This window comes from Peromyscus californicus, unplaced genomic scaffold (genome assembly GCF_007827085.1).
Source record: "Peromyscus californicus insignis strain IS unplaced genomic scaffold, ASM782708v3 Scaffold_28__1_contigs__length_665956, whole genome shotgun sequence".
NCBI lineage: Eukaryota > Metazoa > Chordata > Mammalia > Rodentia > Cricetidae > Peromyscus > Peromyscus californicus.
Window position 1 is genome coordinate 650,106 of NW_026294538.1, and position 15,852 is coordinate 665,957.

General features: G+C 37.0%; 1 protein-coding gene across 1 annotated transcript; it reads left to right on the top strand.

Annotated features, from left to right (window-relative positions):
* Positions 1-1,414: 1,414 nt before the first annotated feature.
* Positions 1,415-9,329, top strand: LOC128120202 (ankyrin repeat domain-containing protein 7-like; the record flags this gene model as incomplete). Its single annotated transcript, XM_052753895.1, has 5 exons — positions 1,415-1,665; positions 3,732-3,846; positions 4,005-4,178; positions 8,242-8,348; positions 9,192-9,329. Coding segments are annotated over exons 1-5 (785 nt in total), but the record flags the coding sequence as incomplete, so codon positions are not given.
* Between the last annotated feature and the right edge of the window lie 6,523 nt (positions 9,330-15,852).

The following is a 15,852-nucleotide window of genomic DNA, read 5'->3' on the forward strand; positions in this document are numbered from 1 at the left end:
GCTACCAAAACCAAAAAAAAAAAAAGAGTGGATATCAGGTTCTAATTGACAGGAACCCCAAGGTAACCAGGAACTGCTATGGTCACAAGGACAAATGGAAGACAAAAACTGCAAGAAAAAGAGAGCTTTCCTCTAGAGGCCAAGGCATCAGTTAACCATGAAGATATGAATGAGAGTATCTATGTCTTACATTGCTATAGGAGTTTTACAGGACCAACAACATTAGGCTAAAGGGAGGAGTGGACTCCGGACATCATCATGATGTGCTGTTCATTACCCATTTTCACCAATAGACAAGTCATCCAAGTGAAGAGTAATAAGGAAATATCAACCTCAAACTACCACAGGCTCGTCAGACTTCTACAGGACAATCTGTGTACCAGCTGAGAGACATCTCTAGGGAGAGTCATATGTTAGCCCACAAATCTTAATAAACTTTGAAACTTGAAATCTCCACATTGTATTGTAAAGACATTAAGCAGGGAAGAAGAGCTTGGACCTGCCTCATCTGAACATACCAGGTTCTACTGACTCCCCAGGGGAGATTTTGCTTTGGAGGAGGTGTGAATGGGAGAGTGGATTGTGAGGGAAGGCTCGGGGAGTGGGAGGAGGGAGGACAGGGGAATCCCTGGTGGATATGTAAAATGAATAGAAAAATCTCTTAATGAAAGAAAGAAAGAAAGAAAGAAAGAAAGAAAGAAAGAAAGAAAGAAAGAAAATTTGCCATTTTTGAGGAGGTTCTCACTATGCAGCTCTGGCTCACTTGTCCAGGCTGACCTCAAACTCACAGAAATCCATTTGTCTCTGTCTCCTGCCAAGGACTGGGATTAAAGGTGTGTACCATTACTCCCAAGCACACAAAAATCGTTATTTTACAGCTTTTCACCTCACTGAAAATTGCAAAAACACAGAACCAAAAACACCAGAAAGAAGTTTCAAGAAATTCCATGTCCTTACGAAAGCAATCCATCCATGACCTGTGAGTAAAAATGTAAATAAAAACAAGCCACAAACCCAAGAAGAAATTTTATAATGAATAATTGCAGTCCCAAAAGAAAAGAAGCACCAAGCAAGATTACAGTGGGGAGGAAAGGATCCACCAAACCTGAGGAAGAGATTGAGGATATGTGAAAACGAGCACAGGAGACCGCCACACTTACATTGCACATACGCAGTGAGCATTATTTGCTCCATCAACTGTATACCTGAGGAAGAACGAGCATGCTTTTGTTTACCAGTGTTGCTTAGCAATGACTGTTCTATAACTGGATGCTTCGATTTGACTGGTCAAACCATAGCCTCACACTTGTGAGAGTCACAGAGTTAGGCTCTGGTTGTTAGACGGTCAGTGGTTAAAAGTTCATCATTTCCTAAAATTAGTTAGTGTTGAGTTGATAGAAAGGTGGTCACAGCTATGTTGTCCACCCCAAGGAAGCTCTTCTGCTTTAAGAAGGAGCCAAAAACCCCCTTGGGGTTTTGTGACGGCCCAAGCAGGGCAACGGGATACTTGTCCTGCTTTTACTGTGGAACTGAAGACAGGTACTTCCAGCCTTATAACCCTGAAAACGAATTTCATGAGGCAGTATGCATGGGAAAGCTCAAATTGGTGGTGCGTCTCCTCAGGAAGAAGCAATTTCATGTGAATGATGAGGATGAAGGGAAACGGTAAGAACACTTGGAAGATAAGGATGAGGAGCTTTGAGGAAATCTAGTGATGGGAGAAGCCTACCTTTCCTAGCTCTGTTGAGGGCAATAGGGGTGAGGAGAGACCAGCTGTGCTTTCTGGACTACAGTCTCCTTGGTACCCATGATCACACAGGTCCAGTGTCCAGATCTTCTTCTGGAGCAGGAGAACCATAAGACCAAAGCTCTAGCAGGTTTACTGTCACCCTGTAATTCCCCTATGGAGCATTTTCTTATGGAGCATCGAATACACAATAGAATAATCTAACAAACTATAAAGAAATGGGATTTAATTTCAATGTACCTAATAAACACAATGTTGTGTAAACTGTAGAAACTACAGAGATCAAGTAGTGTTCCTCATAATGTCTTCCTCCCACCTAAAATCACCCAAAAACATTCAATATGGATCTTTTATCTCTGTGTACTAACATTTATATTCCTCACTGAAAATAACAGAAATAATCTAAACTTGATAGATGGTTGTGTGCTCCTCTTCCTGATGCTCCTTCATTTTCTTGTTGTTTCTCACTAGTTTCCTGGGGATATCACTCTCCCTTCTCCATAGATTTCTCTTAAGTTCCTTTACTCATTACTTCATGTGTTTCTGAAACTTTATTCAGTGCGGCCTTGATCAGCCACCATTTTTATAACACAATGTGCTGACAAGCTCCAAGTTCTCTGAAAGTTACTTCTGACATCTTTACTTACTTCTGATAGAGGTGAATGGAGCTTGCTGTGAATTTCATGATTTACAAATCAACAAACTCTCTTGCTTTCCCAATTTTGGGTTTACTCGAGGTGGCCCACAGTGTCCTAAATCCTCATGAAATTGATATTAGATACTGATGTTAGGCATAGCATACATCTAATTCATATGTATGCTGTGAATTTAACTGTTGTCAAAAATGGCCGTTCTTACATATTTGACTTGAGGTTCCATACTTACTTTCTTTGAATTAAAGTTCCATAAAAAGCAAAGCCAATTTTGCTGTGCATTTAGATTTTGCTGTTGATAATTTTCAGTTTTCATCAATAGTACATTTCATAGCTTTCTTTAAAAAATCCAGTAAAAGTCTGGAAATGTTTTATATATATATATATATATATATATATATATATATATATATATATATATATGGTTATGTATATATGTATGTATATGTATATCACATTATATATCACATTTCACTTAGTAGAGACATCATGCATGGCACAATGACATGCTATCTAATGTATTAAAATTTGCCTTCAAGTTTTGGCAGTCACTGTTGTACATTATGAATTGTAAATGACATTTCAATTTTAGCTGAGTTAAAATGCATAAAAAACCAAATCTCAAGCTCAGTGGTGTGTCATATCTACAATCCAAGCTCTTTGCAGGCTGAGGCAGCAGAAGCATAAGTCTATTGCAGAACTTGTCTCAAGTTTTGAAGAGATGTCCTTAGACTCTAAAATTTATACTCCTTAATATATTTACAAAATAGAGATAATGGAACTAACATTGACTTGAAATATGTTTATTAGAGTGTTAACATTCATAACTTAAATACCAAAAAGATTGTTAAGTTGTTGTAGAAGAATATATTTTGAATAGTTGCAAAGAATCTAATTGAGTCATCCTAATTTGATAGAAGTATTCCTTTTAACACCCATTTTCTGGACAAGAATTCACAACACAGGAAGGCTGAGAAGTAGTTGGTTGATGGTAGTGTCTAGAGTAGGATTCAAACTGAGAATGAGTTCACCCAATAGTCATGTTCTTTTTGTTCAAATAGGCTGCTCTTTACTACGTAGTTCACTAATAGAGCACTTATCTAGGCTGCAACAGCTGTGTGTATTATTCACACTGCGATAAATGATAGCTGCAATAAAATTTTAAATACAGTAAATTATAAGAGCAAATAAAAATAAATTTTGAATGAAGTTAAATATTTTATGGGTCTATGGACTTAAATACTATATAATATTTATAAATGCCAGAGTGATTGTGTATGTTGATAATAGTGCCTTACAGTTTTCCTTCAAAATGTCTCTCATTCCCACAGAAATGCGCTCCACTTTGCGTGTTTCTATGGTCATATCGATCTGGTTCGTTTACTGTTATTTAAGGACTGTAAGACAAATGCCCTTGACAATCAAATGTCCACACCACTAATGAAGGTATTTCAAAGACTTCAATTTCAGTAATTAAGTTGATCTAAGTGTTTAGAATGAAAGTAAAATTAAAGTCACTTAAATATAAATCATGGTGAAAGCTGGGGGAAGTTTCTTCTGTTTTCTTTAAATTGACAGTGTTTTCCTGGTAATGATATACACAGGCAGTACAAAGTTGGGAGACAGAGATCGTGTCTGTCCTACTTGATCATGGAGCAGATCCCAATATTAAAGACTGCAATGGAGAAGCAGCGATCCACCATGCAGTGTATGTAGACAGGCCAGATATTGCCAGCAGTCTTCTTGAATTTGGGGGAAACATTGAAGATACTACAAAGGTAAAGATTTTCTAAATTGAATTCCCAAGTATTTGAAAACTATATGCTTTAACAGTTGTCATATCTTGGTCCAATTTTTTCAAGTTTAGAAGTTGAAGTATTACTTGACTGGCACTTTGAAATAACTTGATCGGTATCCATCTAAGTATTGATATGTTGTTATAGTTTGTTTTTTACCCCATTGAGTCCAATTCGTGCTGCCCACATACTCTTGGGTATGTGATCATCCACTGGAGCATGCTCAGTCCACCCAGGCCACACCTTTACATGAAAATGACTATCCAGTCGTAGCAGCTATAACTGTCAAGAAGTTCTCAGCTCAGAGCAGAACTTCATGCTAAATTCCTGCTTGCATAATGACATTTTGTGTCACTTGAGCTTCCAACGGTCTTCTGAATGTTTTCATGGTGACTGTGATGTCATATGAACATCTACGCTGGTGTGCCCATGAGACACTCTTTGCTTTTGGTCATCCAGTAGACCTGGCTCTTACAAGCTTTAACCTGATCTTCTATAGTGACCCCAGAGACGTGAGAGGAGGTTTATATCAATAAGGTTAGAAAGATGGGTGGGTACAGAAGAGCGGTGCATTTGGAAAGGGAAGGGGTGAATATGATTAAATTGCATTGAATATAGCTCTCAAAATTATTTCCAAAGGGGGGGAAGTAAATGTTAATTTATTGAAATCAGTATTAGAGAATTTAGCTTACTTTTATGGAGCCATGGAAAATATTTATAAAAATAGATAATGGACTAAAAGGATTATTTGACTTACATTTCCAAGTTACTGTGTATTACTGGGAAAAGCACAGAATCAGGATCTTGAGAAAGCTGTTGACATATCATCTATCCTCAAGAGAGGGAGAAATGAATGAGTCCAGGATGCCTGTTTGCTTACTATGCAGCTATCTCTATAAAGTCTTTCACAGCCATGCTCTGAAACAAGGCTGTGGTGCCACCCACCAGGGGCTGGGTTCTCTTCATTGGTTAGCCATCAAGATAACTTCCTATAGGCAGCTGGATATAGCTTTATCTGTTGTATCAGGAACTTATCCTTCCTTCCTCCTCATATCTCCACAGAAACAGAATCAGTGGCCTCTTGAAAAACTCAGAATAGGTGTACCCCAAAACTGCCTACATACCAATATCACACCCATCAAATATCCAATTGCAAAAGCTTCAACACCTACCCAAAATATTGACAAGCTGTACTGGGATATGAATCACTTCAGGCTGTGGGTGATACTTCACCTTCAAACTGCTATCTCAGACTGAATATTTGAAACTGAAGTATCGTACATTGCACTACAAGTACTTCATTTCCACACATCCATTAGTATGCATGCAGGAGAGGTTAAAATTTTAGTAAACAAACCCAAGGGCTATGGAACAGCGCAGTCCATTCATAACCTCCATTTTCTCCAGGAATGCAGTGCACGCCCAATCTCTAGGAGAATTTTAAAAACTATGCTTCATCCTGACTATAGCAAATCAAATCATTCTGCTTTTGAGCCCCTATGATGGAATGGTTCCCTGCAGGAGGTACTTCCACAATCCAACCTCCTCCAAGTGTGTTTTATTTGCTAACAAACCAGAGCTGTATTCCCCCATTTCACCTGTTTTGCCAATACAGGTGTTTAAGTCTACTAGCCTTATTTCTTAGTGTTCGATATAAATTTAGGATGTCTGAAGATTCCTTTTCTCCCTTGGCAGTTTGCAGAGCACCACAGGAAGCTAGTACTTGGGTAGGAATCACTGGGTTAGTTCCAGCTTTATTCCTGCTAGTCTTTTCTCCAAAAGATTTGGTGTCTTTAGTAGCAAGATCTTACACTTAAGTGACTGGAGGCAACCAAGAGCACTGGCAGTAGCTCATATTGTTTGGGAAATCTCTGGAACTCCCAAAAAGTCTAGGGAATTTTTACCTGCCTGGCACTGTGTATCTTGTTAGCTGTGGAGTTGGGCAATGCTTTTTCACCCCTTGTTCATTTAACTTCATGTAAATTACAATACATTGTCTTAATCTCACTGATATTGATAATCCTAAAATCATCATAGACTTCCAATATTAATTTTTTAGTAGGATTTCACTATGTAGCCCAGACTCTCCTAGAAGTCACGATCCTCCTGCAATAATACCCTGCACTCTATTGATGGGATTACAGATGTGCCTTCATTTCTGAATTCTAATGTTTACAATACTTTTAAATTATTGCTCTATTTTGATTCCTGCTTAGGTTGTTTTCTAAGTAAAATATAAACCAGAAAGAAAACAATGCCTTGCCCATCTCTAAAACTTCCATTACACAGATCTGTATGCACTAGCTATAGTACAGTACAGTCACTCAGTAAATTGGACTTAGATGCAATGATGATTAAAATGCAGCAAATACAGCATATAACAGAGATCCACAACTAGTGAAAATTCAAACACCAAAGGACCATGGGTGTCTACCACAATCCTACATCTACAATACAACACCCACACTTAAGTTTCAGGTGACACTGAGAAAGAAAGTTCTAAAACAAACAAACAAACATACAAACAAAAAACTCTGAGTTCCAGTGACCAGGATGACTGCTGCAGAAAAGTGACTTCTAGATACAAAAGGGATAATTCATCTATGAAATCTCAATAATATGGTTGCCTAAATAAGACGTGCACAAGGAAAACACCACCAGTTGACATGCAAACACTTGATAGGGGAAACTTCAAAACTACACTCGTAAATAAAGTGTTGCCCATTATCCATAACTGCTGAGAGTAGAATTCAATTTTCTCCAGGGATATACTCTAAACTCCTCAATAGTTTATCCAACCACAGTGGCCATGCTTACACACATGCACATGCACACACATGGACATACACACACACACACACAAACCAACACACATACAGGAAGAGAGAGAGACAGAGGGGGAGGGAAAGAGAAAAGGAGAGGCAGAGACATAAAAAAGAGGCACACAGAGAGTCTGCTCACATTACATGGAACCAGTAGGTTGTACGTAATACACATGTGTGTGTGTGACAGTAATAAAAAACAGGTCCTGAATTTCAGAGGGAGTTAGGGGGAGTTGGAGGAGTGAGGGTGTAGAAACTATGTAAATACAGATCTCATGTAGGAAATTGTCTAAAAATAATATAAATAAAAAACATTTTAAAAATGTACTGGATTTTCTAAACACTAAGACAGTTTTCAACTTTAACAGGACAGAATACATTTCAAGGTAAGCAATCAAAGATTTTTTGAGTTGGGCGGTGGTGGCACACGCCTTTAATTCCAGCACTCAGGAAGCAGAGACAGGTGGATCTTAGTGAGTTCAAAAAAAAAAAGATTCTTTGAGATCTTACTCATTTTGAGGTCATTTCTTTGGTGATCTGTTCAGAGCAAGAGGCAGACATTGTTACCCCTGGCCCTTCCTGAATGGAGAATCAAGAAGAGCTTCCTCTGTGTCCTCAGCAAATACCACATCATTACAATACTCTGAGAATTGTGCCTGTGAAACAACTTCTGCTGTTGCTGATATTTGCCCCACAGAAGATTTGCCAAACAGTACTTCAGAAATCAGGTTTTAAATACTGGACAATTCCATAGTTTTGTCATCGTCCTTAATTGAATTTTGTTGTTGGGAAATGCTGCATCTGCCACATAACTGTCTTTTGAAATACAGGAGAATTTCTGACATAGAAAAGACAATTTTGTTCATCCATGCATTTTTACGATCTAACACCTTTGCCACTGTGTGTCGGTGTGTGTCTCTTCAGATAAACTCTGAGGAGAGAGTGCCATGGCTTCAAAGTACCATGACAACTTCTGTGACAGGAACCACAGGTCCATGGTTGTCACATGAGTTCTGTAATGAACTAGAGGACTTTGTGACAACTGTAGCCATGGTTAGAATATTGCAATCTTGAGGATCGTTAGAAGGTGCATTAGGCTAATAAGGAAAAGACTACTGCGGTCAAGTCTATGGTAAACATTACAATCACAGGGCTACATATATGATTTTCAGTTCAGTTGTGAAATATGTGGTATTGCGAATGATTAATTGATATCATTACAGGATGGGTTGACCCCTCTGCTGCTAGCACTCCGAGAAAGGAAACACCACATGGCAGCATACCTAATCACACACGGTGCGAATCTTCACGTATGTGATAAATATCAAAGGTACTACACTTTGCATTTTTGAAACACTACTTGTGTTGAAAATAGTCTAGAATAGTAAAAATCATTCATTTCAAATGTGTTATGGGAATAGATTAGAAAAAGTCAATAAAATATCAGTTACACATCTAAAAAATATCTATTACATGAAATGGTTATGCCAAAGAATGATATTCAGGTTCATATTCCCTTTCACAATGAGAGGTTTTTATTTTGATTTTTATTTTGACTGCCATATGATCTTATATGAGTTGATAGCATTTATATTAGATTTTACATTTACAGTGTCAGTTCCAAAGTTTTCAAGTTTACAATCACACAACCTTGTGAACACCCTTTAATCTTCAAATACTTTTGGTGGTGTGCAGAGAAGGATGATACATGAATGGTAGTTGTAAACTTACATATATGACATGATATTAGTATCAGTAATTGAAAACATTCATTTTTAACATTAAAATTATTTGATAACATTATTACTATCATTTTACGCAAATTGCAATTCCATGTTTAACAGTGAATTATATTATAATAGAATAGGAAGGAAATGGTGTTCTTTTTCATATAAAGCTTTCTGTACTTCTGGTCAATTTTCTCTAAACAGTTATTCACCATAAACAATTTAAAATACAAATTCTACTCTATAAAGTAACATAGTGGGCTAAGGAGTTTTCTGCTTGTTTTTTAGTTTTAGCCTTGGACATATTTTAGGAATCTGAACTCTGCTTTCAGGATGCTTAAGTCTACTTAGTTAATGGTTAATTCTACACACAAAGGCCTTATACTTATATGGTAAAATGTATACAGTTCACCATTTAAGTAATTGAATTGCCTCTGTCATTCTAGAACAACACTCATGTATGCAGTTAGATGGGATTGTGAAAATATTGTTGAAATTTTACTGAAGAAAGGTGTTGATCACCAGTTAAAGGACACATTTGGATGGAGTGCTCTTTATTATGCCATTGTGGGGAAATGCAAAACGTAAGTACAGAAGTTAAAACGCTGATTGAAACTAAATTTAGACCTGAAATATTTACCAATGTTGTATTTTAACCAAGCATGACTTCATTATTTAAATGCTTTTGGAATGGAAGCATTTTAGTCAACTCCACTTGCCATGAGACAAGCAAAGGGATAGATTGGTCAGAATAGCAACGGGTGTGCAAGAGTCTTAATCTCAAGACTGATCTATGATGATGCTGAGAATCACACTCAGGGACTTGAATGTATGAGGCATTTATTTTACCACTCAACTTCATGGCTAAACTCTCTTTTGGAAGCCTTAATATCTTTATCTTTCAAGATCCCAGCATGCTCTGGTCGTTCCGAAAATAAAGCAATTCATGGCACAGAATTTTAGTTTTTGAGTTACTTCTTTGAATCTAAACATTTGTAGTTTGGCAGAAAATCTTGATACTTCTCTTCCAAATATTTCATCCAACTTATTACCTGAATGCTCAACAATCTAACATGCTCCCTCAGTCCAAGAAAGTAAAAATTCCTACATATATCAGATAGATATGGCATACATGAGGAAAACTTAGGAAGCATTTATTCATGGGGATTTAATGTGATTACACCTGTCTTTTAGTCCAGTGTTAAATAAACTTGATTATGAGGTTGTACCTACTGATCTGTATCTTTATCATAATAGTTATGGAGCCATGAGAAAAGGGTAGTTGAAAATTCAACTATGTGATTGAAAATTCAAATTTTCTCCTAATATAACAGTGTTCTCTGGCAGCTAAAACTCTTAAGATTTCTCCAAAGCTGTTGCTAGGCATCTGAACCTTATCACTTATTCAAAGCATTCCAGTATCCTAGAAGACCATCATGGCACAGTACTTTGGGGGAGTCTCTCTTTTCAGCCATCAAATGGGTTTGCAGATATACTAAATTATCACAGAAAGAGGCCAGAGCTTTCTTTCTTTCATAGTAATCGGTAGGTAAGAGTTCCTTTGTATCATCCTCTGTAGCACAATCTGTGTTTATGACAGATCTCTAGCGCCTTTCCCAGGGAAGATGACAGAAAGTGATTGGCCTACTAAGTGCTTTTTCTGTGTAAAGGAACATTTTTCAAGATACTTGAATCTTTACCTCAAGATTTCAGGATATTTCACAACTCTGCCTCAGAAGGAAGACACTGAATACAATTCTGTGAATCTAAATTATATTAACTGTATTCAGTATTTAAGCCCCATCACAGCCCAAGAGTATACTTATAACATGTATCAAAAATGATTTTTGTCTTCCATGTAGGTTGATGGTAAGCATGGCGATTCAGGATCATTATGACAAAACTCAGATCATTGTTTCCTTCTTGGCTAAAGGAAGATCAGCAATAGAGCAAGCTATGTCTTGGAATTCATTAGTGTTCTCACCATGGGCTTACTCTTTATTTCAGTAATATCAAATTCTGAATTCTGTAGCATTTGAAAATAGGTCCATTCATGAATTACAGAGTGCTTTCATTTAGGATTCTAATCAGATCAAGACTGAGAAGCAAGTTAGATACTGCTTTACTATTTCTGTGCCTGTTTTTAGGTGGTAAAATTTTCATAGCAAACTGATAAACTAAAGTAGGGAAATCCTGAGTTTTGGAAACTTAAGTTGGAGCCTACGGAAACACTTTCCCAGAGCAAGAATACTTAGGACTCCTTCCTATATTAGGGCACTTTCCATCCTGTCAAGATAATCCAGATGATTTGAACCAGAGTAAATCTACACCATTTCACTCTGTTCTTTCCTTCTAAAATGAGACACTTTGTAAAATCTTTTAGAACTAATAAATTTGAAGGGTATGTCCAGATGACTTGATGGAATCTTATATTGTCTTTGAAATAACTTAAATATTTAATATATTGATAAATGGTTTTCCATCCATATTAAAATAATAACGTTGTTTACCACCATTTCCATACTTGGCAGAAAAATGGTGATTATTCAACACGACTTACTCCTCTTGAGACAAGAAAATACCTTCACACGTAAGTCTTTTGAAGTTTCCTTCTCTGTAGCCCTTCTTTAGATTAAAAATGTTGCATTTAGAATTTTTCAATTCTCTGTAATTAGATATTATTTGGGTATATCCCCAAGAATGGTGTAGCTGGATCTTGAGGTAGATCCATAACCAGCTTCTTGAATAATGGCCAAACAGATTTCCATAGTGGTTATATGTTTGTACTGCCCTTAACTTTGGGTGAGTGGATGAGAGTTCCCCTTCCCCTTCACGCGCAAAGAGCAGTTTTTATTTTTAAAATGCATTTAAGTTATGATAGAATTAATATCCTTTCCCCCTTTACATTCCTTTCTCCAGCTCCTCCTAGGCAGTTTTGAAAACCAAGTGTCTATTGATGGCTGAATTGTTTAAGAAATTAGTTGTATGAAACTGCTTTGTTAAAAAGTTTTCTCAGTTTTGCACCGGAATTACATACTAGCATGTAAAAATATTTTTTTAAATTACCATACTGTGGTGAGATGCCAGCCTCTCCCCAGCCCACAGCACATTTTAGTTTACTTCATACATTTTTTTTTCTAAAAATGTTGACATAGTGTCTATTTCATTAATAGTTCCACTACACTGTATTGTAATTCATTTTATTTGTTTATTTTATTTCATGTGTGAGTGTTTGCCTGCATGTACACCAGGCATGTGCACCATGTTCATGTCTGGTGCTTGTGGAAGAGAGAAGATGGTGTTGTATTCTTTGGAACTGGAGTTACAGGTGATTGTAAACTACCACATAGGTTCTGAGAACAGAACACAGGTCCTCTTGAAGAGCAAAGCATGCTGTTAACTTCTAAGTTGTCTTCTTATCTATCCACACACATTATAAAAAAAACACATTATTTTCTCACAGTAAAAATGAATGCATTGCAGTAAGCGAACACAATTACTTTGTTATACATATCATAGAAAACATAACTTGTATGGCTAAACAAGACACAAAATTCAATCCTTTTATGATTTCCTTTCCTGTGTATGTTATTAAAGGAATGTTTTCTTTTCTATAGATTTTAACTAAAGTACAATTAGATCACTTTCCCACTTCCCTTTCTTCCCTCCAGCACTCTCCCCATGCTCCCACTTTTTCCATGTCCCCGCAGGTATCAAATTGATAGTCTCTTCTTCCCTTATAATTACTCTTCAATGCACACATTCACACACAGAGACACAAATGTGTAACTACAACCTACTGAGTTCAGTTTTCTTGTTTGTAGTTACATGGTTTCAGTGCTGACTACAATTTCATCAGTCAAGCAATTAGGGGTTACTGTCTGAGAGAGACTCACTATCCCTATCTCAACAGTCATTAGTTTCCTTGCAGTTCCTTGTCCAGAAGCATGGCCCTCGGAGATTCCTCCCTACTTCTTCCTTAGCATGTCTATTGATATTGTCTCTGTTCAAATCTTGTTAATGTAGCCATTTCCATGAGAGACTGTTTCACAGCAGACTTCCTAATGTTTGCAGTCTTTCCATCTGCCTGTTCTGTGATGTTCCCTGAGCTATAGATGTTGGAGTTATCAACTGAGACTGGGTTCCCTACACTCTGCTGATCTCTGCTCCATGTCTACATTCTGGTGTGGGACTCCAGAGAATCTTGATGAAGGAGTCAGTGGGTCATCTTTATCTTCTCAGAAAAATAGCTGATTAGATTCATTAGTTATTTGTACAGTTTTCTTTTTTTCTATTTAATTCATTTACTTTTTATTATTTCTTACTATCTACTGTTTGGGGGTTTCATTTGTTCTTTTTTTTTCTTCAAATTCTTGACTTGGATCATTAGGTCATTTATTTGTTTATATGCATACTGGAGTTTATTTTGCTGTCAATTTTAACTTTTATGACTCAATGTTTGCATACTGTACATGGCATTATTTCAATTTTCTGTATTTCTTAAAGTTTCCTTTGTCTCTAGGCATATGCTCTATTTAAGAGGAGCCTCTTTGTGCTGCTGAGTGGAATATGTGTTCTTTGGTGTTGAGGTGGAATATTTAATTATTGGTTAGGTCAATTGAATGAAGATGTCATTTAATTCTGAGATTGTATGTATTTGGGCTGGATGACCAATCAATTGGAAAAATCGGTGTTTGCAATCACATAATGTTATTGGGTCTGTGTTGATCTGTGCCTTTTGTTCCACTAGGTTTCTTGTGAGGTTGGGTGCACCTGCATATATATATGTGTGTGTGTGTGTGTGTGTGTGTGTGTGTGTGTGTGTGTGTGTGTGTGTGTAAGTATTCTATTTTGTATTTGTTGACAATTTAATTAGTATGAAGTGCACATCTTTGTCTCTTCTGCTTCATTTTAGTTTGAAAATGATTTTTCAGGTACTAGGATGCCGATACCTGCTTGCTTCCTGACAGTGTTTGCTTAGAATACATTTTGAGAATACATTTTGCATCCATACATTGTCAGAGGGTGCTTGACTTTTAAACTAAGATGGGATTTTTCATAGACAATAGATAGTTGGATTTTGTTTCTTAATTTGTTTAGGTAGCCTTTGTCTTTTGACTGGAGTGTTGAGGCCATTGATATCTGGATTCGTTATTGCAAGTTGTACCTAGATTGCAGTGTTTTAATTTCCTGTTGTTTTGTGTTGTTAGATGTCCTTTGTATTTCCTTAAATTATAGCTTTGCTTGTTTTCTTTCTAAAAGTCTCCTCTCAACTTACTCCTATCCTCAGTCAGAAGTATTACATTTAGTAGTCTGTTTAGAATTTGTTATTTGCTATGACTGTTTCAGGCTGCTTGTATCATGGAAGTGTTTCCTCTTCAGCTATGGCAGACAGATTCACTGGGCACATGAGTCCTGGTTGACATGCTTGGCCTTGTAGTATTTGAAGTTCATTGCTTCAGGCTCTTCTGCTTTTCAGAGTTTTATTTGATAATTCAGCTGTTGCCCTGGGCATGTGCATTTCCAAATGACTTGTATACTTTCTTTTCTTAAGCTTTCAATATTTTTCCTAGTCCTGTATATTTGGTGGTGTTACTATTACTTGCTTTGGAGTTTTCTTCTTCTGATCTTGTCTGGTTGGGGTTTTGTTTGATTCTTATATCAATTTGTGTATATATTTCCTTACTTGGATGAAGAATTCCTCTGTGATTTTTCTATTAATCTTGTCTATGCTATTGATTGAGAAAACTGTTTCTTCATGTATGCCGATAGAATTCAAAGATTTGAGCTTTATATAGTATCTCAAATTTCTTGCCTGGTTTTCTAGCCTGGCTTTTTTTCTTTTTTTAATATCATTTGCTAATTAATTTTAGATTTTCTACTTTTTCTTTACATTCTCATATTCTATCCTTTGTTTGTTTTGTTATATTGGTAAGGTTTTTCTCTGAACTTTCTAATTGGGATGCTGAAATTTTCAGTATTATATCTATTGCAGCCATTGATCTGGACCTAGTCTTCTGTGTATGGTAACAGCCACAAACAAAAAAATGTGGGGGCAGAACAGGGAAGAAGTGACTTGCCAAGAAAAGGTTGTGATATATTGTGTACTCTAACAAAATTTGCTTGAAGATAAGAGGACAGAACAAGCCACTAGATTAAATATAGAGGCCAGGCAGTGGTGCCACACATCTTTCATCCTAGCACTCAGGAGGCAGAGATCCATCTGGATCTCTGTGAGTTATATCCACCTTGGACTACATGAGATTTAATCAGTCTAGGAGAGAAACAGAGCCAAGCAGTGGTGGCACCAACTCTTAATCCCATTACTGGGAAGTCACATGCCTTTAATCCCCACACTAGGAAGGAAGTGATGGCTGGGTGGAGAAAGGTATATAAGGCATGAGGAGACAGGAACTAAAGGCTTTTTGGCTGGAACACCTTTTGTCTAGAGGCTTTTCAGCTGCAGAGCTTTCAGCTGAGGACTCAGAGGCACTCAGTCAGAGGATTCCTGGAGTTGGCGAGGTTAGACTTGGCTATGACTTGTTTCTTTGTCTCTCTGATCTTTCAGCATTTTCCCCAATATCTGGCTCCATTTTTTAATTAAAATAACATTTAGGATTCCTGCAACAGAGGGTTCTCAGCTTTGGGTCTGGAATAGGATTGTTGGCTTCCAGAGAAAATGAAGTAGCCACCTAGCTAGAAAAGGTAGCTAGGAAACATGGAGGCCATGCCTGCTGCATTTCTCAAGCAAGGCATGTGGGTTTGGAGATAGTAGTAGGGGATAATAGGATGGGAAATGGAAAAAGAGAATTGCCCAACAATGGTGGCTTAAAAACAAAGAGGGTTGTCAGCTTGGATCTGGAGCAGGTGTGAGTTTACTGATGGCAGTTTTTGGGTGGGTGACAGGAAAAAATAGACTTATTCAATAAAGGTGGCACAAAACCTAAAATAATGGTAATTTTGTATTCAAATTCTTCCATTTAAACAAATACATCATATAGTGTTACTGAAATGATTATATACATGGTGATTACTTCTGGCTCTACTATATGGCAATGGTCTGGTTTCTAAATGTATAATTAGAAATTAATATTCTTATCTGTGAGG